Source organism: Clupea harengus, chromosome 1, assembly GCF_900700415.2.
Source record: "Clupea harengus chromosome 1, Ch_v2.0.2, whole genome shotgun sequence".
Taxonomy (NCBI): Eukaryota; Metazoa; Chordata; class Actinopteri; order Clupeiformes; family Clupeidae; genus Clupea; species Clupea harengus.
The window spans coordinates 5,212,779-5,237,709 of record NC_045152.1 but is presented as its reverse complement, the minus strand read 5'-3'; the positions used below and the strand labels follow the sequence as shown (position 1 = coordinate 5,237,709).

General features: G+C 43.1%; 4 protein-coding genes across 7 annotated transcripts in view; 2 read left to right on the top strand and 2 right to left on the bottom strand.

The window, feature by feature from the left end:
• Positions 1 to 3,954, top strand: part of dus1l (dihydrouridine synthase 1-like (S. cerevisiae)) — a 4,606-nt gene extending 652 nt beyond the window's left edge. Inside the window, exons 2-9 of the mRNA XM_031577075.2 lie at positions 23 to 159; positions 288 to 435; positions 644 to 740; positions 1,009 to 1,097; positions 1,736 to 1,896; positions 2,080 to 2,117; positions 2,252 to 2,327; positions 2,600 to 3,954. Coding sequence (XP_031432935.1) covers positions 23 to 159; positions 288 to 435; positions 644 to 740; positions 1,009 to 1,097; positions 1,736 to 1,896; positions 2,080 to 2,117; positions 2,252 to 2,327; positions 2,600 to 2,727 — 874 coding nt within the window. The 3' untranslated portion in view covers positions 2,728 to 3,954. The remainder of the gene's footprint in view (positions 1 to 22; positions 160 to 287; positions 436 to 643; positions 741 to 1,008; positions 1,098 to 1,735; positions 1,897 to 2,079; positions 2,118 to 2,251; positions 2,328 to 2,599) is intronic.
• Positions 3,955 to 4,551: 597 nt separating this feature from the next.
• gps1 (G protein pathway suppressor 1) lies at positions 4,552 to 15,794 on the bottom strand. Of its 4 annotated transcripts, none has more exons than XM_012827196.3 (14): positions 15,666 to 15,794; positions 13,659 to 13,751; positions 12,971 to 13,152; positions 12,403 to 12,567; positions 11,361 to 11,496; positions 11,061 to 11,138; positions 10,885 to 10,945; positions 10,330 to 10,415; positions 9,521 to 9,615; positions 9,087 to 9,192; positions 7,011 to 7,091; positions 6,044 to 6,181; positions 5,714 to 5,865; positions 4,552 to 4,913 (listed from the first exon to the last, which is right to left on the bottom strand). In XM_012827196.3, exons 1-14 carry the CDS (start codon positions 15,696 to 15,698, stop codon positions 4,853 to 4,855), a joined length of 1,467 nt encoding a protein of 488 aa, XP_012682650.2. In that variant the 5' UTR covers positions 15,699 to 15,794; the 3' UTR covers positions 4,552 to 4,852. The 4 variants fall into 4 exon arrangements, with proteins under 4 accessions (XP_012682650.2, XP_012682651.2, XP_042566517.1 ...); XM_012827197.3 differs by having other exon boundaries at positions 5,731 to 5,865; positions 15,666 to 15,791; XM_042710583.1 differs by lacking the exon at positions 15,666 to 15,794 and adding an exon at positions 14,290 to 14,469.
• Positions 15,795 to 16,059: 265 nt separating this feature from the next.
• rac3a (Rac family small GTPase 3a) lies at positions 16,060 to 23,085 on the bottom strand. The gene is made up of 6 exons (XM_012827198.3): positions 22,879 to 23,085; positions 19,925 to 19,996; positions 19,637 to 19,754; positions 18,688 to 18,750; positions 18,182 to 18,341; positions 16,060 to 17,637 (listed from the first exon to the last, which is right to left on the bottom strand). Exons 1-6 carry the CDS (start codon positions 22,911 to 22,913, stop codon positions 17,507 to 17,509), a joined length of 579 nt encoding a protein of 192 aa, XP_012682652.1. The 5' UTR covers positions 22,914 to 23,085; the 3' UTR covers positions 16,060 to 17,506.
• A 1,237-nt stretch (positions 23,086 to 24,322) lies between these two features.
• Positions 24,323 to 24,931, top strand: part of csnk1da (casein kinase 1, delta a) — a 15,284-nt gene continuing 14,675 nt past the window's right edge. Inside the window, exon 1 of the mRNA XM_031577069.2 lies at positions 24,323 to 24,373. Within this exon, the coding sequence (XP_031432929.1) occupies positions 24,323 to 24,373 (51 nt within the window). The remainder of the gene's footprint in view (positions 24,374 to 24,931) is intronic.

Here is a 24,931-nt window from a genome sequence, read left to right as displayed (position 1 = left end):
GATACAAATCTGTGCTCCTGAGATTGATATCCTCATATCTCTCTCTCTCTGACAGGGAGGCGGTGAACATCCCAGTTTTTGCCAACGGGAACATTCAGCACTTGAGTGATGTAAAGCGTTGCATGGAAGAAACGGGGGTCCATGGAGTCATGAGTGCAGGTGTGGGCTCCCATTGTTGTGTTGATGTATGTTGTAGATATGTGTTGGTGATCTGTCATCCCCAGTCAACTTTCTCCCTCGTTTCACTTCTGGTTTTTTTTTTTTTTAACATAATCTTCTCTTCACAGAGGGGAATCTGCATAACCCAGCCTTGTTTGAGGGCCGGAGCCCCCCGGTCTGGGAAATGGCGGAAGAGTATCTTGAGGTGGTCCAGAAACACACCCCTTGCTCCTTGTCCTTCGTCAGGGCTCACCTCTTTAAGCTCTGGCACCACACGTACGTTGTTAAAAAAATAAATAATAATAATCAGAGGCCTTATCTTACTCATCATTGAGCGTCACTGTTCCAACCTCAAGAGTGAAATGTTTTATCTGGTCTAAGTAATTTTGTGTTCAGTTGTAAGTGTAACACACTTGTCTTCTAATGGATGTGTTCGGTTTGCTTCTCCTTCATCCCGCTGACTGTTTGGGTTCATTGTGAGCAGGCTGCAGATCCATCAGGACTTGAGGGAGGACTTGGCCAAAGTCAAAAACCTCGAGAGCTTAGCAAACGTCAGCCTACAGCTCAAGCTACGCTGCCAGGTAGAACTGTGGGCTCTTTATTTATACTCATTGTATAGAAAACCCTGATTTCCCGACTAGTATTTTTACAGCAAACACACTCCTATATTTCACACTTCAGTATACAACATTATTAATAACAAATACTAGTACATTTGGGCCTCTGCTCTTGGCAGTGGTAGCATCAAAATTAAAGTGATCTGTGTCCATGTATCTCTTGGGTTTTCCTAAAAAAAAAAACTCACCCTTTGAATCAAACACTTCTGCCTGGTCTCCTTTCACTCTCCAGGAGGAAATAGCTAAAGGTGTGGGAGACCCAAACGCTTCTGGAGGGCTGCCTCTTCCCCACTGGCTCTGCCAGCCGTACGTCCGACCCCTGTAAGTCAGCTACCGCCACGCCTCCCCAACACAGTGCAGCATGTAGCGCTATATCTAAAGGCATGGTGAACATGGTGAACACTGCTATCCAGCAAAAGCACATATTGAAGAAAACAAGGACAAGAGTGACACAGTATTTCAGTTTGAATGGTGCTGTGGATGTAAGCCCACGGTAAAACATCATCACTGCCTGAAGACACCATGTGGTTGATGAGTTCACAGTTGAGCTGCAGGGTCCAGGCTGAATACAATTTGTATGCAACGGCCGTAAATCAGTTGCCTTTCTTTTCTGTTTCCATATGTAAATATGGTGTACAAACAGCCCAGTCCTCACTGACACTTGCTCTTAGTGGACACATAAGGCACCCTGTTTTCATTCAGCAGTGGAATTACCTGCAGCAGCTTATCCTGCTTTAGACAAGTTACCTTGAGACACTCTATAAGTGCTTCTGTCTTTCTGTATATACAAATATAAAAAATACATAATTGTGTATGTTGTAAATTGTAAATGTCTTGGAAATTTGACGAGCATTCAACCTGTTCATGAAACTGTGTATGAACATGGAGGCATAAAGAAACCTTCATATCAGTGCTCTAGTAAAAAAGGTTCCCTGTAACTTCCTGTGTTTTTCTCTCAGGCCAAGAGAGCCAGGGAGTGAAAACACGCAGAAGGACTCTGAGGTCAAGAGGGCAAAGAGAGCTCTGGAGGAAACAGACAGTGCTACAGATACCCTGTCCAAAAACAAGCAGAAGAAGCAGGCCCGTAACCCCCACAAGAACTTCTGTGCCGAGCTGAAACGTAAGCAGATGTCGTCATTTTCACCACTGACGCTGAAGTAATTTCCATATTAGTGGCAGTTTTTGTCATCTTGGCGTTGTAGCAACACAAAATGAGTTGCTCATGAGGTTGTTTATTTGAAGAATAGACTTAATTTACTTAACTACATACTGAACGGCAAAGGCTTCCTTGTTTATGTTGCAGCAAAGTACATCAAGTGTGAGCAGTGTGGCAACCCTAAAGTAAGTAGAACTCACTGTTTTTATTGTAATGTCCGTCTTTCATTTTGAACATGACACAGTGCTGTGTAAGCAGCTGAGGAACAAATAGTCCTTAAGCACAGCTCTAGAGATTTATGCCTTTGTTTTTATTTCAGGGAAATAAGTGCGTCTTCAACTTGTGCCGGGGCTGTTGTAAGAAGGCAGCCTTTAAGGAGGTGGCAGACTGCCCAGGTGAGTTAGCCAGCCAATCACAGGCCGGTGTTCTCTGATACACGTCCTTCTGTCAGGTCAACCAGTGTGCTCAGTTACAGAGTCGCCACCACAGTCCCTGTGCTGTGTTGCAGCAGGTCGACCAAATATTAGGCTTTTATGTACAAACTGCAGTTTGTATGTAGTAAATCGTAGTGAGTAATAATTTTGTATGAATTCCAATTCTGAAATTCTTTTTGTAAATCAATTAAATTCACCCGTATTCTTAACATGACTCTCATTGTACTGTTCAGGGCATGGCCTGAAGTTCAAGACTAAGGCGCTGAAGGCTGCCGAGTTGGAGAGCAGACAGATCAACGGGATCCAGACGGAGCTCCCCCCTGCCCCACCCGACCAGCCGGTCGCCCAGGCGGTGGCTTAACACCCAAGGCCTACCACTGCCACCACAGTGAGACGAGTCAATGGTGCTATAGACGGAAAACCATATAAATCCAACTGAGATTATTTAACTCTATTTAAACGGGACTACATCCACTTCAGTGCTAACTCTCCCTCAGAAAAGTGTTCTCAGCTGCTGTGTAGTGTCCACGGGCAGGCTGGAGTCTTCACCCGCTTGTGCCCGATGGCCTCATCCCCTCCCGCCAGAGACTGAGAAACCGGGTCAAAGGCCTCTTGAGAACCACTGTGTGGATTTTCTGATTTTCTGTGTTTTCTAAAGCTTTTTGCCTGAGGACCACATGCAGCTTTTATCGTGGACATGGAAAAAATGAGTTTCATTCAGTTGTTTTCATTGTTTTGACATTTGTATGCCATAGTTGTACCAAAGCAAAACCGTGTGAAAGGTCTGGGTCTTATCTAACAAAGGTGCATTTTCATCAATTTTTAGAACAATTGATGGGCTGTGTAACTGCTGACTGTTAGGCTGACTGTCCCCCTAAAAGGGAGCTATTTGCATACATGCCACAAGGTACTTAGGTAGATGAGTAGGAGATGTGCAGTCTTGAAATAAGCAAATAAGAAAAACAGCATATGCCTCAAATCCCTAGACCTGGAGTAAATGCACATTCAAAATAGCCATTAACATTTGTCATTTGAAAGGATATGTTCAATTTCAAAGCTTTTGGGGGTTTTGGCCCTTCAAATCAACCTTGTCAGAAGTATAATTATATTCACAGAAACCAGTTTAGTTCAATGTAAAGAGAACAGGGTCCGGTTCACCCTTTTGCCACAGTTGTCATTAGTTAACCGCCAAGTGATGAGAGTAACTGGTGAGTCCTGGCACAACAGCCCAGCACTGACCCGTTTCCTGAGGTGTGGTGTGATCGGTGACACGCATGAAGCAAAACATTGCTGAACAGTGAGTGGAGGTGCCTTCAGACTTCTGTGGTACAAGAGGCCCGCTCATGCTGCTGTTCATTTTTTTTTCCCCCCAACAGTTAAAAGTTTCCCAAACTACATGGACAAATTGTGTGTGTGTGTTATATTTTTTTCCTGTGTTTTACGAGAATTCTTTTGGGAGATATGAACTGGTGTCTATCCTGTGGAGATAAAAAATCAGATGTGGTCATTTTCAGGGCAACAGGTCATAAATGTTTTGCCTGTGCGTAGAAGCTTTATTTTAATAAAAATAAAAAAAATGGAAACAAAACCCAGTATCTTTATATTTGTTAAAATACACATTGTGGAAAATGGTGGCTACAATTCAAGTTTATTTCAAAGTGGCCTCTGTCTCAGCGGCTGAGGGTGGAGAATATTTCCTGGCACCGAGTTAGATATCTTTCATCAGACATTCTGTTAAACAACAACAAATTTAGAGACAACTCAGCCAATAGTGGTTTGTTTTGCCTCCACACCAACGGTGCATGCTCACCACATTGCTACTTTTGTCTGCACGATGCAAACTTCACCTGACCTCACTTCCTGTGTCAGGCATGTGTGTGCTGATGCATTCCGCTTGCTTGAAGGCAGGCCACAATGACCAGGGGGGGGATTAGCACAGCTATAAAAATGTCATCTTATGTGCAGGCAGGTGTTACGTTGGTCAGCAAACCAGCTATTGACAGACAGGAAAATAACCTAACTTATGGCATGTTTTTTTTAATGTAGATTTATTTTAAAAGCATGTGTCTGTGATGAGGTTTTTCAATGTGTAATCAAGGTTTGTCATGAGATACAGAGGAAAGTGCATCTGATACAAAGAACAATAGGCCAGTACAGCATTAAGTGCCAGAATTTTTTTTTTAAACTTTTTTCTGTTTTTCCTTTTTTATTGTTATTTTCATCTTTCATTTCCTATTGAGCAACAGGATGTGCTTGTCATTGATGACTGACAACAGATATCTTCTTCCCCGCTTAAAGTCTTTAGATTGTGATTTTTCTTTCTTCAGCAGGGAGAACGGAATAGATTTTTTCATTTTATTTTCTCTTGTGAGGGAGGGAGGAGGGGGGGATGATGCGTAACGTGGTGCCCCCCTCCCCTCCTTCTCCTCCTTCCTCCGTCTACTTTCCGTGGAGAAGCCTCCAGTCCAGTCTTCACATATTGGTGCTCATTCGTGTTTGGCTGTTGGCGGCTGTGAGTTCCCCTTGGCTCCCTTCTCTTGGAGGGGACTGGAGGGGGAGAGGGGGGAGGAGAGGGGAGGGGAGGGGAGAGGAGAGGAGGTGGTGGGGAGCTCCGTGAGAAGCGTCTCAAACACACACACACACACACACACACACGTTCCATTTTTTCATTTTTAAACTAGAGGGGAACATGCTGATGAGATGGAGGAATATGACAATGGGGGTGGAAAGTGAAACTCGTGGCTATAAAGTCGCATTTTACTTTAAAACCATTAAGACCAGTTTTATTTGAGGAATACAAAATCAGGTATACAAGATGCTTTTTGTGCACATTTCATCTCAAAAACATATTTAACCTTACATGTCAAAATAGTCCTAACACTAGCAAATAAAGCAACCTGTTCAGGCCCGCATGAGAGTGGAGACGGGAAGGGATGCTGAGGAAGAGGATGAGACTTGATGACATGGGGCTGTTAAAGGGCAGGTTGGAAAGGGGTGGGTGTGCAGCAGGCCCACAGACAAACTGAACATGCCTTTGTTAGCTTTGTTTGAGCTCCTGTCTGCAAAGCTGTGCTCTGACTGGTCAGTTCCACGGGCAATAACATTGTCACTGGGCAATAAGAGTTGTGTTAGGACACTGCCTCATTGTGTAACCGAGGAAAAGGCTGGAATTCCAACCAGGCATTCCTGGGGTGCATGGAAAGGGTGTAGGTGATGATGTACTGTTCAGACATGATGACAAGATGGCAGCTGAGTGGGTAAATAATTAGGGTTGGCTGGCGGTGTAGCGGGGTGAGTGGAGGTCTGAAATGGGAGGAGGAGAGGAGAGCAGAGTGAAGACACATTACCCTGGAGAGCCTGTTACCTTGACGTGTATCTGGTTACGCAGCACGGCTGCCCGGAGGATCATGGCTTTGGCTCGTCTCTGGAACTCTTTGCCCATCTGTACGGACTTCTCGAACGTTGTGCTTCTCTGATCCACATCACGGGCGTAAAGGATCTATAGACACGCATCCACAGACACAGACAGACATCCGACACACAGAAGGATTAAAGCTGATCTGTGGCAGCCTCTAAGTCAGTGATGCCTTTTGTGGTACTACAAGAAATAGAACAACAAGATTAGGATAGAGCATTCCACTGGCACTGTGTGTGTGTGTGGGGGGGGGGGGGCGTACCTTGCTGTGGGAGTCGATGCGGCCGTTGATGAGGCCCTCCAAGATGAGCGCGGTGAGCTCGTCCTCCAGCGCGGCCACCGTGGTGTTGAAGGACACCGCCATGTTGTTCATGTCCGCCGAGACATACGGGCTGAAGTACTGCGGGTCAGAGGACAAGGCGGACCATGTTCAAGAGTCCTGAAGTAAGCCTAGTCTTGTTTGTAGAATTCATCATTTACTCTCAACAGGTCTCGTGTACGTACACGTGCATACAAATGCCGGAGTTAGACTTATACAAAGTTAAACACATGCACATTATGCAAATATGTTCCTCACTCATCATTGATGAATCTGACCTGTGACCCAGACCAGGATATCCCTGCAACGGTCAATTACCCCAGCACCTAACCCTCCACCATGTCTCCATACCAAGCCATATTTTCAGGCTACAATATTTTCACCGCCTTATACAGTCCCAGATCAGATCCTCAGCTCTGCTGACCTCCAGATTAAGGCCATGAATGCATGACTGATTTAAAGCTCCTATAATAGGCCAACTTTCTTTTCTATCTGCAAGCATTGTGATAAGAGGTCAAATATATTAAAACTCATGTTAATATATTTGACTCAAGAATTATATTAAGGTCATATACATTCGAACAAAATAGGTCTTCTTCCAGCAAAAGCTGGAATAACAAAGCATCTGGAGTCAACCCTGATTTAGCTGTGGTAACCTCTGGAGCCGTCAGTGTCCTTTTTTTTCGTGCTACCCTCCACCTTTTCCAGGCATTTTCACCATGGCCTTAAGGCTCGACTCTAGGATATACACTTGATGAATTAAGCCGGCAGTCCAGTAAGATGGCGTAATGCATTACCCTAGTTGGCATGCCTGCAAGCTAAATGCACTGATTTTCCCAAAGCATTTCAAATCTCTGACCCTGTTGTCTGTGCGAGGCTGTGTGCTTCGGTGAGGTTTTTTTTCCCATACCTGTATAAGGGCTCTGTTCCTGATTTGCGTGTACAGTGTTCTTACGTGGGGAGCCAGGTACATGTCTAACAGAAGGTTATCCTGTCAAACACAAAGGGAGGGACATTAATCAGACAGGTTTAAATGTTGCCATCTGGACCCACCCCTCCCATTTCACAACACTATTTCTAAAAATCACCTGCCCTTCTTTGTAAGTTGATTACTCATGCTGTTGTTTTGACAATGCAATCTGGTAATCAGCCATTGTTATTGTCTAAACATGTGGCTAATTTGACATAGATCATGATCTATAGTGCAGATCTGCTGACTAGTGATAGAAGCCATTATATTCCAGAACTTGATCATCATACATAGGGCCCTATTTTAAAGATGACAACGGCAGCCAATGTGCCACTGTTGCTGAAGCAATAAAGCGAGTGGTGTGGGTGTGATCAAAGGCACTAGTGAGCAGCGCCAGGCTGAAGTTAACTAAAGAAAGGTTTGGTTAAAGCCGACCAACAGCATTGTCGAGCAATCCATAAACTGTATGCGTCAGACGAGACTACGGATGTACGTAAGAAGATGCAATATCGGCATGGATTCTGAACAGCTTTACCAGGAGTGCTTCTTCTGTTGGTCGAAACAAGTACATTCGTTGAAACATAATTGTAGCTTGTCGGAACGAATTGTAGCATGGCTTTTATTGAACATAGAATTATTCTGGGAACAAAATGCAGGCTATTTAGTGCAGTTGATGCCCCCAGAACCGAACAGGTGAGTGAAAGCCTGTTTAGCTGACCACTGGATCAACGGGAGAGAGTGGAGATAAAGGTAGGCTATTCATTTGTGCAACACGAGGCTACTGGTGACTACGTATAGGATATACTAACTATATGGGGCAGGGAAATGATGTGTAAAATGCAAGAGCAGCAGTGGGGTGGTGGGAAGCGAATGGTGTTGAAAACGAACACATTTGTCATGATGGAGCACCCAAATGCCAGCGCGTTCAGGTTATTTGACCCCTAGGGTCAGACTGTCAACGCTGAGTTCTATTGTAATGTTCTGTGGCGTAGAGGGTCTGAGAGAGAACATTTGGCGCAAACGAATTGTGGCGTGCGGACACATTTGGGTGACTACCTTGAGGGAGATGGCAACCGAATTTAAATCAGGTACCGTTTTTGCTTTTTATAGGCGCAGTCACAGAACTTTTTGATCGTACCTCGCATGTTTATGTTGATGAATTTGAACACCTGGACCAACCTGAATACAATCTCTGCATTCCGCCGCGGCCAAGAAAAGAGATATTTTTGCAGAAATGCGCTGGTGTTGCACAGCATTTCTTCTAATTAGACTACAGTATGTGAATAAAAATATCAATATCGTTATTGTGTATTTACTAGTGCTGTCAAACGATTCAAATATTTAATCGCATTTATGTCATAGTTAACTCAAAATTAATCGTGATTAATCGCAAATTTTTATCTATTCTAAATGTCCCTTCATTTATTTATTTTTTCCATCATTTTATTTTAATTTTAATGCCCTTATCAATATGGAAAAGTGGATTGGCTTGCTTTATGCACATGTTTTATTTTATTGAAAACCAACATTGCCAAACAGGACGGTACAAAATTCACTCAAACCGTAACGTTAGCCTACTACAGTTTGCGAGGCCAAAAAGAACGCTAATCTAAAAAAAAAAATCTTTCGTTAATCTCGTGATAAAAAAATTACGCCATTAAAATGGGTTTGCGGTAACGCCGTTAATAACGCGTTTAACTGACAGCACTAGTATTTACATAAATGACATTCGTTTACTGCTGACTGAGCATTTAATTCAAGTCAGACAAATTAGACTAGGCCTAACTCTTCCCAGAAGCCTGCCATGTGTTTACTTCAAGGATTTTCATGATCGATTAATCACATTAGCTCATAACACCGGTTTTTACAGAAATTACAGAAATATGTAGACATAATGGGCCGCTCTTCCAAAGAAGGGAATGTGATATTTTTGATAAATCAGACGTGGATAGTGACAGTTTATGATAGTCTCACACACACACACACACACACACACACACACACAGAGTTCCTTACCTTCAACTCATCCAGCATTTTCAGACATGACGCATACTTTGACTCATAAAACTTGAAGATAATATCCCGGACCTGGGGTTCCAGCTCTAAAAATAATTTAAAGGAGCTGTGGAGAGGAGCACAGAGAGATAATTCTCAAAGGAAAGAAGAAACCCTCTTGCCAGCTCATTTCAAATGGCAAAACCATCTCTTTACATTTGGGACCCGAAAAAAGTCTGTGAAATTAAATTCATGCTCCAGACCTCTTCCCACCAGCACACCCTGCAACGTTACGTTTGACTGGAACTCTATTTCACATCAACCAATATTATCTGACAATCAGAAGCACGTCCAACACCCGCAGATGAACATCAAAATAACACCAGGTGTGTCAGTAACAGAAAAGAAGAGGAAAAGAGGCTTGAAAAATGGCTGCTCCCGATGCGCGGACTCACCTGCTAGAGATGACGTTTTTCTGCAGCTCCTGTCTGTCAAACGTGGCCAGGGCACACATCCCCCCATACACTGCTACGTTACTGGGAGAGAGGAGCTGCAGAGGGAGAGAGAGAGAGAGAGAGAGAGAGAGAGAGAGAAAGGGGGGAAGAAAAGAAAGAGAGAAAAGAAGGAAGGAAGGCAGAGAAGTGACAGAAAGAGAGGTATTTTGTGGAAAGAGCAGAAAGAGGGCAAATGTCAACCTCAAAAGAGAAAAGTTCAGACAATGTGAGCTGAAGTATTGGCCTGATATGAACTAACGGCCGAGCAGCAGCTAGCAGGAATAAATCCAGCCCTGATCCAGGACCAGGAGCAGATCACCTCTAGTCAGCTGATGTCTGTGTGTGATGAGCGTTCACGGTCAAATGGACCAGTTTGCCTGTTCATATGGTTACAGGAGATTTCCACACTGTTCATGTGCTGTGCTTGCCCTCTTTAGAGACTCAAACTCTAAAGGGGCAGGTTCCATTTTCGCTCAGGAACCTGACAGAGCCATGCACCCATCACCCAGTCACATGATCACACCTGGTCTTCCCAGTGAGAAAAGAACCCAATGTCAGTCAGCCCCGTCTCTCATCTCATACAGTGTGTTCCTCTGACCCTGGCTCTAGTCCCCACATAAACAGAAATCTCATGCAGTGTGTTCCTCTGACCCTGGCTCTAGTCCCCTGTGTGAGCAGACATCTAATGCAGCGTGTTCCTCTGACCCTGGCTCTAGTACCCTGTGTGAGCAGACACCCAAAGATGAAGTGTGATGAGGGAATGAACAGACCTCAGGGAATTCGCAGTGGTCAAACGAGGCTTGCAGGAAGCATTTGGCGGCCGGCTTGTACTTTCTGGATGCAAGTTCTGCCAGTCCTGTGAAGACATGGGGTGGGGGTGGGGGGGTAAAGCAAATTAAACACAAGGGGTGCATACGAAACAGAGGGTGTGAAAGACAGGTGTCTCATAATAAGGCATAACTTTCGAGAGAAGGCATCTTCGAGATAACATCTTTAAGATAACATTTACAGTAATGATGTCAGCTCGCCCCTTACGGAGGCAGTTTCAAGACATCTTAGCAGACAGAAGATAGAGTTCGATCGATTTCAAACGATCCTTGATGCCTCACTGTCATGTTAAACACCCTTCTAAGAAAGCATTTTATTTCCGATACCCAAGACGCCTCCATATATCCAGCTCTCTCTCTCTTCATGCTGAGTGGGCCTAACCGGATCAATATACTGATTTCCCGCTAATGCTCTTCTGTGACCCCGGGAGCATGACAAGAGAAGAGAACATGGGGAGATATGAGCAGGATAAAAACGAGAGGAGGTGAGCCACTGACCTGCGGCACATTTTAGTTTGGTGAGGACAGCTTGGTTTTGACTATCTCTCTCTCCTCGTTGCTGTGTTGGATGATGAACAAAAACAAAACAAACGAACATTAAAAAGCCATGTCAGGAAGAACCATTTCTTTCTTGAATGATAATAGAGGTCAACTGCGCAGATGGTAACACAAACCTCTGCAATCTCTGGAGTGGATTCTGCCTTGCTTACATAGCTCAGCACATGGGACCAGTTTTGGAGGTAAACGCTAACCTGCAAAGTACAAAACAAAACAAAAACATTACATGCAATGATTAATGCATCTATGTATATATGAACCGTTCACATGAACAGCACTGTTAGGAGGTGAATGAGTGAGACATGCCATCCCACACATACCTTGATTACATTAAGACACATGTTGATGACATGCCATCCCACACATACCTTGATTACATTAAGACACATGTTGATGACATGCCATCCCACACATACCTTGATTACATTAAGACACATGTTGATGACATGCTTGGCGCTAGTGCAGTAGTCTCTGGCTCGGGAGTAGCACTTCAAGGCGTTGCTGAGGTCACCGCAGTCAAGGTAATGATCTCCAAGGTCATCATGACCCCTCCTGTGGGTGTGGAGAGGATGGAGGCAAAGCACATACTTAAGCCTCGACAAGAGCCAGAGTTCCCACCTATGATCACTGACAACATTTCAAAACTTTTCCACGACTTTTCAAGGACCTTTGATGACATTTTTATGACCTTTCACAACCACAGGTTGAGCCTAATTATTGAATGAAATTGAAACTTTTCCAGGATTTCCATGACCGTGGGAAACCTGAAGTGCGCATGGTTGTCTCAACAACGTGAAAGGTGGCCCGAAATCAAAATCTCAAGCGTGTAAATATAAGCATGAAAAGTCACAGAAGACACCCTAGCAGTTAGAATGGCAGTACAGAAAAATCCAGTATGCATTCCTAAAATGCCAACACACTGATAACAGGAGGAGGGTCTGATGAAATGGCTCAACAATGCAGAAATCCACATTCAACATTGCATGCGGTATATTTTTCAGGGTTAGCCACTGTGATGTGTCTCACCTGATCAGCTAAGTATCTCTAGATAGAAATACTGAAAATGTTGCTTCTCTTGTAAGTCAGGCCAACATACTTGTATGAATTCTGAGCTTCTTACCATGGCAACGTAGTCTTTAATTAGAAGAATGGTGAATACTGAAGAAATGATGTCACTATATTTCTCTGTTGCCTGTTTCTACAGTGCTGAGACAGACAAGATGCAGTTTTGGGTGGTGATGGTAATTCAGAGCGCATCTCTACATTTTGCCATCAGCTTGCAACCCTTGTAACACCAACTACTTCAAACCCTACCCTACTACTACTCCCCCAGGAGCCACATCATCAAATCCATCCATGTTAATCTCAAATAATATTGCAAGACCTTTTTTTAAGAGTTGCATTTCGTGCCGCTGGTGCAAAGGGAGAAGTTGTCAGGTTACAAGATCGGGGACATACCTAATGCTCTCCTTAATGGAATTTCCCTTGTAGTTCTTCAGGTCTGTGTCGAGCTTCTCCAGTTTGAGTAGAGCCTTTTTCCTGGTGGACTCTGCCCAGGCTGTGTCGAGGGGAGGGGGTTCGACTGCCCCTTCAGGAACAGCGTCTGGCACCCCCTGAACTTCCCTGGGGAGAGGCGAACATGGTGCGTTTACTCTGAGTGAAGACGACAAGACAATCACCCATACACACATCACATAATGTGACTCACGAGAAAAAAAAAAAGTACATTGCTTGCTTCGGAACTTTAATAAAAGCATTAATTAAGTGTTCCACCTGGCAAAATCAGCCCTTTAAAAATATAGAGACCTCTTAAGTTACACATTTTTAAATGACCACAAATGTATACTAAATGACATCCAGTCATCTACAGTAGATATTTACCAAAGCATAGCTGATCTACACACAGTCCAAGGCTGAGGACGCACAAGGCAGCACTGATAAAATGCATCACTAAAACTAGACCATCACCACGAGTCTTGCTGATCGCCAACTGCCCTGCTTTCCTACACAAGATCAAGGGGCCTACCTCGTGGCTTCAGTGAGTTTGCGGTGGATCTCCTCGTACACATCAACGTTGAAGGTTCTTTGGACGAAGGACAGGGCCATCTTGAGGGCTTCGATGCGGAGCTGGGGGCAGTGGTCAGCGATGAACTGCAGTCGCTCAATCCTCATCAGTCCACTGTAGCTGGAGGCATACTGCTCCAGATCCTGTGGAAAAGAAGGAAGAAAAGAAAGAAAGAAAGAAAGAAAGAAAGAAAGAACGAACGAAAGAAAGAGAGAGCAAGAGAGATTAGGATCACTTGATCAGAAAACCACATAAAATGCACGGGAAAAGCAACGGATAAAAGTCCCCCAATGACGCTTCCCACATGTGACAACATACATCACAGACTTCTGTCCATCATGTACCCAAAAACTGCAGAGTGGTGAAGGAATTGAAATGAATGTTAGTCAATGCTGAACACAAACAACACATTTCTATAGGACACTCACAATTTAACTCACACCTAAAGAACTTACCATTACCAGCTATATAACAGACACACTACCAAGTTCCATATTACAATTTCATATCCACACACAGACTCTGCATGTAATGTGCCAAATCTTTGACCTTCTTTCCTTAACAAGCTGTAAGGGTTTGTGTGTAAAACTCAAGCAGGACGTTGTCCGACCTAAATCCATGCTAAAATGACCCGCAAACAGATACATACCAGGGTTGGGTTTTCGACGACATAGTTGTTGTCCGGCGCATTCTGCTGGTCTTCCTGGGGGTCAGCATCTATCTGCATGGGTTCAACTGACCCCTACAAACGGGACAGTGAACAATACATACATTAGTGCATGTAACATCCGCTCTGAAGCTAGCATTGCATTGCATTGCAACCGGGACAGGAATTAACGAATTAAATGATTTCCTTTGGACCATGTCAGAGCATGGTAGATGAGCATGACCGAGAGGGTGTGCTGAACATTTTTAAAGCAATGGATCACCACTCTCTGATTTCTCTTGGTGTGGAGTCTATTGCTGAATCCTGAAATCCTAGCTTCCCTTTCTACATCTTGCTGAGTTGTTATGATCATGTTATTATTCCATGGCTGTCTCCCTCCAACGCCTTGTCAGAGGGGGGAAAAAGGAAATCTGTTGATGTTGAATTATGAATGCGCCGCACAAGCAGCTCTGAGGCAGAGGGAATTAACACACAAATAATTCAATAACTCTTTTCAGTGTTAGATGCCTCTTTGCCTCCAGCAGCGACTCCTGCTCCAGGCCCTCTTAATTAATTCCTCCACCTCCTTCTACCCTCTTAGCCTACTGGGCTTCCCTGTGATTAACTCTGTTACCTCGGGGACCAATGAGCACGCTGAAAGACTGGAGCTGAGCACATAGTCGCCCGCAGTAAACGGGAGGAGCAGGTCAGACCTGCTGCTGTGGGGCGTGCAGAGCGTCGACGAGGACGAGGACGCGCTGGCTGCCAAGCTATCACTGAGTCTGCCCTCAAACTGCTCTGGGGAGACCCCAGGCCCTGACACAGAACTGTCCTGAAAATGGAAGAAATCAACACATGGTCAAATGTATGCCTCACAATTGACATGGCCACTATACTTTTCTGAAGAAAAAAAAACCTAATTAGAGTGCAGGGGGGAAAAGGGGAAGTAGGGGAACACACAGAAAAATACATGAATGCTATCAATAGGGTGTGACAGCGTTTTAAAATGTAATGGACAAGGGGTGAAATTCCGTCTATGGATTGGTTCGAACTACTTACAGATGCTGAACTTGACCTCAAAGTGTTACACCGGTGTAAGACTATAAGAAGTATGTGGGTGTGAGCGCAATATTTGTCAGGGTCCAATGTTTGTATGACTTACAAAATAATTACCAGAGGAAACGTTAGATGTGTTCAGGATGACATCTCATTCACTTTTCAAAAACCTTAAAATTAGTGCAAACACCTGCCTGTCGGATAGTCAGCTGCATTGACATTTAACGTTAGCTAGCTACGATAGCTGACTTCTTCCTATGAGCTAACTTGCATAGGACTTGTACAAGCTATGGAACGGTGAATAAATTCACAACACAAACAAATTGTCAAGCTAGTCTACTAAATGCAGGCTTCTAATTCAACCTGATACACTAAAGATAACGTATGTTCAAGAAAGCGTCTAGTAGCTAGACACCGCCGGGTTGCAGTTGTAAGCTAGGTAGCAAGCTATCTGGCTGGCTAGTAAGGTGGTTAGCTGGTTAGCCTCCTTATTATCGAACTATGCATGCTATGCTAGCTAGCTAGCGCTCCAAGACAGAAAGTTTCTCAACACAATCCATCATTCAGTAAAGCGATACAAAACACAAAAGCGACAACAAATAAGAAACTGGTCTAAATTAAGTTAACAGCTGAAGAACGTGTAAATACTAACACAATATGACTAAAAGAATATGCCCATTAAACAGAATATAGATCCGCGCTGTCGCTCAACTTGAAAACAATTCGGTAGCAAGTAAAGAAGCTAGCTTTTTCTTGCTACCTTACGTTATGGGTCGGAGGCCCATACTGTCTTGGGGAGAATGAGAGCTAGCTAGCTTAGCTGGATAGCTGCGGAAATCTGGAGCTTAAAACGAGGCATAGGGTTACTAAAGGGCTGACAAAGTGACAACATTAGTATAAAAGTCACCACGAAGAGTTGAAACTAAAACAAATCTGCTTGAATTATTAGTTTACCTGAAAGTTAAAGACCTGCACGGGCAGAGGCATCTCCTCCTCCTTCTCTGCAGAAACACAGCACACACAATCACATCCGGGGCATGGCCGAGAATTCGCCTAGTGGACGTCTTTGTTGCGCGAAGACGTCACGATTCACTGTGTATCAAAATCATTTGGAGGAAAATTGTGGCAATGCTGTGTCAAATAAAAAAATGAAATTACCATAAATGTCAGCAAGGAAGCTCTCACACGTACACAAACAAGTTAAATTACAGGTTAAATGAGTAAACCATAATAACAAGCTCGTTTATCCATACTGTGTGTTTTTCAAATGTTTTCTGTATTTCCACTTGCGAAAAATCAGCCAACCACCCTTGTTTTCTCAATTAGCAAAAATTAGCCAGACACATTATACATTCAAAGATTTTCCTTTATTAATGCATAACCTTTAAAATTATTGATATTCACATTTAGTGGTTTATTTTGGCAACTTGTAACAGAGGACATACGTTGTTAAATGCTCTTTACTTTTTTTCCAGTTCAAGAGTCATATGAAGTACCATAGATGTAGTAATAAAGAAACAAAATGTTTCTTACTCAAGAAATCCACAACAGACAGACATAGCCCCTTGCGCATGCATGCTTCCACTCACATACCTAGACTCATACCGGTCATACACACCAAACAGAAAATATAGATACTGTATTCCAGATTTTTTTTTTGACACTTCCAATTAGGTCCTTTGTCAAAAGAAACGACTTGATCTGGCATGCCAGCCCCACAAAATACAGTTCACAATGGCACATGGTAGATCTATTCAGCTCATGGCTTTGAACATCATGAAAACAGATTTGGGTGTAAAGAAAGTAATTGATTCAAACTGTATAAAATTCTAACATAAGCCTGTTATAAACAGTCCTACATACTTTAGAGTACATCACATTTGCATATTACAAATTTTCATGGGGCATAAATGCTAACCAGTAAAAAACAGCTCCCACACACATTCTTCTGCAGTAGCTCAAGCCATGGATGTGAACAGATGCACCAATAACACTACAGCAAACAAACATTTGTTCTGGACTACTCTGAGGACTGCGTTTTCATTCCTTAATTCATTTCTTAATCTGACTTAATTTTAATTGAGCGCTATCAAATGATTTCAGAAACAAGTAGCATGATACTGTAGGAAGTAACTAGAGAAAACACTTAAAAATGTTATCTATGAATCTGTGTTCTCTGGCTCCAATGCCTGCTAACCAAAGCTATGCACAATATATATTTACACCGTCACATCTGTCAAACATTCACAATTCGTAGTAAAATTAAAAAACAAAACCACATAGCGATGTCCACACTTTAACAAATCCAACAACATTAGTTCTGGCAAAAAAAAAAGCTGAATGAATGTACTGAGTGTATTTTATGTTTCATTCGAACACTTAGAAAAGCTTGTTCTCCTGTCTGAAATGCATGTTGGGCCCTCCACAACTGTTTGTCCCTCTGCTTGCCATCTATGACAATGCCCCAGTTAAATCACCCAATTATTTTTAAGGCAAATTCATTTGACAAATGAAAAAAAAGAAGACGTGCTGCCCAAAAAGAATGGATGTTGGCATCATTTCTTCTTTGTTTTAGCAATGCCGTCAACTTCACCATTCTACACATTCTATTAATGCTTCTTCTTACAAAACAAAACTAAACCTCAGGGTCCTAAGAGACTAGTGTAAACCCACTGAGCTCAGGTATCCCTCTCGAAACAGCAGATAGGTACTGTTATGAACAAGTAGCAGTGGATGTCCCCCCAGTCGCCTCAGAGAAAAGTGGCACGAATGATGGCGCCCTCTGGTGGTCAGCCTCAGAACACTGTGCATTTCTTGCCCCGCTTCTTGACAGGTGGGGGACACAGCACAGCGCGGATGGCCTCATCAAACACTGTCTTGAGACCACGCTGGGTAAGGGCAGAGCATTCCAAGTACTTCACTGCACCTGAGGAGACACATATAGGTGAGTGGATGCCAAGGAGATTTATTTTCACAGCTAACTGCACATTTGGACTGTTCTACATATTGGCTTGGTTTAACTCGTTCAGTATCATTGAGGCAAACTCATTATGATAAATAAGTAATTACATTTGCTGCCACAAAAGTATAGATAGAACAAAAAGATGTAACTAAAATAACAGTGATTAAAAAAAAAAAGTGAGAACAGTGAGAATATCTATTGATATTTACGCAGCAGGTTTGCAGGTTTACTGTGGCCGTGAAGCCTATGAAAAAAGAGCTTCTTGAGTGGTATGACAAGCTGGTTTGTTCTAGGTTGGTCTCCAAGGCTTTAGGTGCTATATATACTCAACCACTAGAGCAAATATATATCATCTAATGGCATGTATGTGAAATACACAAATTCCTCCTGCCAAACCCATAAAGTGAACTACTAATATTAACAGTGTCCAGATCCAAGTTTTTAATGAGGAGGCACAAACACTATGATCATAAAAGCATCTGATTTGAAGTATGAGTTTGACTCTTACCAATTTCACGTGCCATAGCCAACCCCTGAGGGTAGGTAATGGGGGCCAGTTTCTTGTCCCTCAGGCGCTCAATGGTGTCCTTGTCATCCCGCAAGTCTAGTTTGGTGCCCACCAGGATGATGGGAGTGTTGGGGCAGTGGTGGCGCACCTCAGGGTACCACTGAAAGGACATTGACATGTGTTATTAATGGATGTGGATGGTCACAAATCTTATTTCCCACATTTTACTACGGTGGCCTAGAAGTGTCAAAACTAACGAAATCTACCGTGCCAGATAAGGTCATGTATTTCTCGAATTGAAATGCCTTTAAAATGATTAGCTTTGGTTATATGCATTTCAAAGACTCAGCCTTTCTCAGATATCTCAGTGGATGTTTCTATAAATACAAGTTGTTATGAACAATTCCTTTCATGTTGTTTCTACAAAACACTCCAGAAATGTGCTAATGAGAATAACACAAGATGTACCCGAGTTTGAGTTTGTACAGAATCCGATGGACACTAACCTTGGCTCTGACGTTCTCAAAGGAGGCGGGGCTCACCAAGGAGAAGCATATCAAGAACACATCCTGAAAAGTACAAATACCCAATGTTACTGAGTGTTCGTCAAGGACATCATGCCACAGGCACTCAAGAGCATGGTATTGTAAATCCACAGAAAACTTCACAAACGCTTGCCACAATGTATGTACGTCACAGAGCAGGTATTTAAGATTTTAACCATGAATCAAATTCAAAACGCAGTCTAAAACATAACATTAAACATAAATGTTCATTATTTGTCGCTGGCTTTACTTCACTGAATCTAAAATATATCACCTTGGACCCACCATGTATTATAAATTCAAACAGAGCCAAACAAACAGCTCCTAAGATGGCCCCCTCTGTTAACATTTGTAGACAGCAGTAATGCGAATACAAGGGGCCTCTGCGTGGCAACCAGCATATAGCAGCCCTTCTCCCCCACCCTCACATCACCACCCACTGAGCTGAGAAGCTCAGTATGGAGTCTTTACCATGATGCTGGGGGGGTGGGTGGGCTCGCAGTTCAGAGAACACATCCCCCCTCCATTCAGTTCTTTTTCAACTAGCGCTAACATGAATGTGTGAGTGTCCAGAGCGCTAGCTTGGGAATTCCATTAAGCTACACCAACTGAATAGGGCTGCCAATTAAGACAAAAGCAATCCAGGAAAATGATCACATCTTTATACACTGGAAGGTGGCTTTTAAGACAATGACAGTGGCGACGCCATACGAAGCATTTCCTTCCATCCCTTCTTCTAAAGAGTGACTTCCTGAGGCCTATCGTTTCCTGAGACGCCACTGCTTCGTGTTGACAAGTTGACAAGTTGACCACTGCTTCGTGTTGACAAGGAGATAATGGCAAAAGCACACAGCACAACAGGAAGCTTGAGGGAGCGCATAAGGGAGAGTGTGTGTGCGCACTGCTTTACCGTTTGGGGGTAGGAGAGAGGCCTGAGACGGTCATAGTCTTCCTGCCCCGCTGTATCCCAAAGGCCCAGGTTAACTGGTTTGCCATCCACCATAACATTGGCGGAGTAATTATCGAAGCTAGATGGAAGAAAAATGAGAGAAAGTGGGGAGAGGGAGAGAAAAAGAGAGGGATAAGGAGAGATTATATTATAAATATAACCATGTGTTATTATAAACATAAATATTATAAAATATATATTATAAATATAACCATGTGTTGTTATCAATGCAATCACTTTGCTACTCACACAGTGGGGATGTATTCTCCTGGGAAGGCATTGGTGGTGTAGCTGATGAGCAGACAGGTCTTACCCACAGCACTGAGGGCAGAGAGAGGCGAGAGTCATAAGAGGCCATCATGAAAACTAAACAGTGTTTCACAGGTTGCTGTGTGTCTAAATGGCACTAAGTGTGTTAGTGCCATTGGGGGTTACAACCAATGACTACAAAATCATTACCATATGTCGTTTGAAGGTCACCTTTAGCAAATCTGTACTGCATGTGAAATTGCCGTTAATGCACTCAATACATCAATACACCTCAACAAGATTTTGACCACAGTATAAAATGTAAATGGTTGTATCTCACAACACAGATTCAGGGGAGGAACTTCCTCGAAATAGGAATCTGACCCACATTTCCCCCCTAATGGAACTGCACCCTGACCAAGGGGTCGCACTCTTGAGCATCCCCATGGCTCTGTGAAAATGGCAGAGCCTGAGCCTGAGCCCATAGATGCTATTAAAACCACTGGCCTCCACTGGATAGCAGTGGCTGCTGACTCTCTGACACATGGCACTAGCAGTCAGACTCTGCCCCACATACACGTGCTGCCTGGGGGGCATGCTGTCATCCATGGCATACATCATCACCACCCCCCCACCACACACACACACACACACACACACACACACACACACACACACACACACACACACACACACACACACACACACACACACACACACACACACACACACACACACACACACACACACACTCACACACACTCACACACACATCACACACACACACGCAGTCAATACACCTCCTCTGATGCTCTCATCAGCCTAATCGGCCACTGTAACTGTATTGTAGTGGAATGGGGGTGGTGGTGGCTTAACCACCCACACCCACTGTACTTTTAGACAACCAAAGAAGGGGTATTAAGAGCATGTGGAGGCGGCACCAGGCCAAGAATGGACAGCGATGGTGAGTGTGCGAGAGAGTGAGGAAAGAGAGAGAGAGAGAGAGAGAAGAAGGAGAGAGAGAGAAGACTAAGAGAGAGAGTGTGAAATGTAGCATGGAGAGCAAGACTGAGGAAAGCAGACCATGAGAGATAAAGGATGGCAGAGGGAGAGTGAGGAGGATGGGTGGACATGACTGATAAGTCTGACAGAAGAGAAAGAACAAGGGAAGGCCACACACACAAAAACAGGGCCAGCGTGCTTAGTTTCCAATCGAACTCTGAGTGCGCTGTCTAACAGGGGTTCCTCTAACAAACCTGGCAGGACCGCTAGGCTGTCACGGAAGGACATGTACTCTGTCCAAAAACAACAAAAAAACTAGTAGAGGTCACATTTATACCATGAGGGTAGGGGATCTCTTCTTGAAAAGAACTTTAAATATCACTTACAAGGTACTCATTTTTAAGAGGTCCTAACACGGTGCTGTAAATGTCAGTTTTTAAGCTTTAAATTACGTTTTAAATCCGCAAACTAGTCTAAGAATACTAGAGAAGCTCATGAGTATGCAGACTTAGCATCTCGTTAGGAAAATAAAGTTTTTGTGGGCAGAGCTGATGCCTTGGACCAGGGGTGCTCATTGAAAAGTGCAAGTGTGATGTCAAGAATTCCTCAGAGCAATGTGAGAAACTGGATGTGTGTGAGAAGACACACTCTACACAGTGTATATATTGTGTGTGTGTGTGTGTGTGTGTGTGTGTGTGTGTGTGTGTGTGTGTGTGTGTGTGTGTGTGTGTGTGTGTGTGTGACTCCAATTCACTCTACACACTTCGCAAAAAGGGCTGCAAGTGAACAAACACAAAGGGTGAGACAGTGGCCAACCTGACAGACACAAAAATACAGTGCTGGTGAGGGAAAGTTGATGACAAGAGGACGTCCTTTATGATTCCCCACATAACACACACTTAACATTGTTGTTATTTTTTAATGAAATGGTTGTACCCCATAGTTGTTTGATCTAGGCACCAAGTGTTTCTTCAGCAATCTAAATGGCTGTTAAATTATTCACATGTAACATACAAAGAAAATTGAAAATGCTACATTTTCAGTCATTGTAGCATTTTACACCAACATGATTTTCACAAAATACTGTTCATTTAGGCAGTAAAAGATTTAATATATATATAATGCATATATATATATATATACATATATGCAGAAGTATTCCTTTACAGCTTAAGTGTCAAGAATGCTATTGTAGCCAACAAGCACTATGGTATCACGTAAAGCCAATGAACAAGTCTAGTCGTAACGCAAAGTTGACAACAGAATTTAAGGTGTTCCCAAGCCCCTACCCACGATTGTGTTATGAGGGTGTCCTCACATACATTTTTGAGATTAGCTAGCCTATTTTATAACCCTGATAACTGGCTAATATCATATTTTAAGGCAAAAATGATTGCATTACACAAAATATTGCTCCTTTTCGAGTGTAGCTGCCTTGTGCTCGTTAGACGCCCCCTGTTAAGACACGTAGGTGTGAAAAAAACCATTACATCATTAAATGTGTGGCTCAGCCTGAAACGGCAGCATCCGAGCCTCATTTTTGACATCTCAATTGGAGGCAGTTTTCAAGACCAGAACAATAATATCTAAGCTCACTGACATAAGCAGAAAAAATGCCCGTTCAACACTTGAATGATATTCTCCAAATTGTTAAATAGCGTTGATTTATATCCTCGCTCAGTTCATGTAGCCTATCACAGCCTTTGATTTTTACACCCCCTCAATAAAAGTATACAAAAAATAAAGCTTTCTTTTGCAAAATTCAGTTCAGATAACATTCACCCATGAAATGAACCAGCGCCAGTCCCACACGCCGGGATGAACGAATAGCAAACTAAATGCCGACCCATTCAACCCACTAGCCCCAGCCCTTCTTGCAACAATTGCTTTCTCCCACAGATGCGTTCGCGAAAAAAGGGCACATTCTCAGCACCCACAAAAAAAGATCTTACCCATCGCCGACCACAACGCATTTAATGGCCTGCATTTGCAGAACGCACGGATGTATCCAAAGACGGACTTTCGATTGTGCTTAAATGTGCCAAATTGGTCCGTGATTTGAGAGATCTGTAATACTAAGTGGGCTGATACGATTCGCCTAGAGAGGTGCTGCAGCAGCAAGGGTTGTTGTCGAAGTCTCGCGGAGGGTTCCGGAAAAGCACGACCGCGTTTAAAGCGACAACCACCACTCACAGAAATGAAATGTCGCGTAGGCCTTTTCAGTAAAACAATTAAGTAAAATATTGTTTTAGTGGCCCAACTACAATCGAGTAAATTACCATACTAGCTTTAATCTGATCGGAATTATTCATGTCTTGGGACTGCAGCACCTTCATAAGATCAGACTTAGTTAAAGCATGATTGTATCCTGGAAGTGCAGTCTGAGGGAACATCTGAGCCCAGTAGCCTCTTGAAGATCAGGGGGACTACTGGTAGCTTGGCACTGCCAGCACATTCACTGTGTTCACTGTAGTCTGGAAACATTCCTCTGGATTCAAATTGGGCTTGGGGCATTGCTAATGGAGTTATCCAGGTCTTGTTGATATTCACACTTTGTTTAGGTCATGAATCCTGACTTCGCAGCAGTGTGATGGTCAATGGTGACAGCCAATCAAACTTACAGGAGTATGTTGGGGTAATTTGTGTTTGTGAAACATCTAGCAGAGCAGCAAAGTTGTTTTCAAAACAGGCTGATTGCATTGCAACTGCATTGCTTTAACCCACTCCATTTCAACACATCTCCACACACACACACACGCACAACCATACATACACACATTGCAGTTGAAACACAAAGAACATGATAATAAAAAAAAAAGGACAAAATATTGTAAGAATTTATTTTTTTATTGCTTGACCTGCCATTAGGACAATCTATACCAAAAAAAAAAAAAAAGAATTGTAACTTTTTAGCACATCCAGTAAAATCAAACCATTTACAGTCATAGGATAAGAATAATAGAAAAATGGTCCTCTGTCAGCCAACAGCTGTGTACACTGCAGACTTTACAAACTCTCTAAGCAGAGGGAAGGGGACAGGAGTATCTAAGCCCTGATTCTCTCATCTAAGGCAAACAATGTCCATGTTTTATGTACATACACATTGGTATTGCACACGCGTGAGTGTAAAGCTATAAAGCTGTCCGTTATGTTTTTTTTTTTTTTTTTGTCCCTCCAACTGAGAACAACTCGATCACCCGACAACTCCAGCAGATGATGTGTCTGCAAACTTAATGTGAAAACCAGAGCAGTATGTGTAAATTGTAAGGTTTTTAAGGGGTGGGGGGTGTTTAACCAATAGCTGTCAAGATGGAGAAAATGAACACACACATTCTCTTCTAACAATAAACGTTAGGATGCTTTTGAACACGTTTACTTAATAAATGCTTCCTCAGAATGCGGGTGGGGAAAGACGATCAGAATCCCTGTTTGTCTACCACTGTGCAGGTATTACTCAGCCAATAGCATTCGATGTTTAAGCAATCGTCTGCCACACTAAAACTTAAAACATCTGCTGGCAGTTTAGCGTTGAACTATGATGCTTGTTGACTGCTAAATGAAACATGAGGTTGGCAGCTTAGGGGATTTGCAGTGGGCAAGAGTAGAACTGGTCAACCAAGGCCTTCAACCTAAAGGGGCCCTTCATTACTGTCTGAAAAAAATACAAAATCCTTTCACAAAATCTCACTATGCCCTTTCTTCAGCGGTGCCTTTTGAAATTCCATTGCTTTCTTTTCTGTTGTCTAACAATCCCTGAAGTTTTCCAACTGAGAAAGAGAATAGGCAAACATAACAACATTAACACACAGGCTGACGAAGTCTGTTCTCTTTTTTTGTTTCCTGCAGTAACACATTGGCGATATTGGATAGAAAACATAAAAATATCTTTTAATTCAATTTCCATCAAGGCCATTCACATCCCACGCTCAATAAGGTGGACATGTTTCACATAATATAACACACTGTACCTATGTATGTGTCCTCACCAAATCACTGAGGAAGCTC

Excerpts from the sequence above, each read along its gene's own strand:
- gps1 (XM_012827196.3), bottom strand. The coding sequence starts at position 15,698 with ATGCCTCTGCCCGTGCAGGTCTTTAACTTTCAG. Across the intron at positions 10,416-10,884 it reads CAAACTAAAATGTGCCGCAG|GACTGGCAGAACTTGCATCC; the intron begins GTCAGTGGCTCA and ends ATGTCTTCACAG. Across the intron at positions 9,616-10,329 it reads ACCACTGCGAATTCCCTGAG|CTCCTCTCTCCCAGTAACGT; the intron begins GTCTGTTCATTC and ends CTCCCTCTGCAG.
- rac3a (XM_012827198.3), bottom strand. The coding sequence starts at position 22,913 with ATGCAGGCCATTAAATGCGTTGTGGTCGGCGATGG. Across the intron at positions 19,755-19,924 it reads GGAGAATACATCCCCACTGT|CTTCGATAATTACTCCGCCA; the intron begins GTGAGTAGCAAA and ends TCTTCCATCTAG. Across the intron at positions 18,342-18,687 it reads TTGAGAACGTCAGAGCCAAG|TGGTACCCTGAGGTGCGCCA; the intron begins GTTAGTGTCCAT and ends ATGTCCTTTCAG.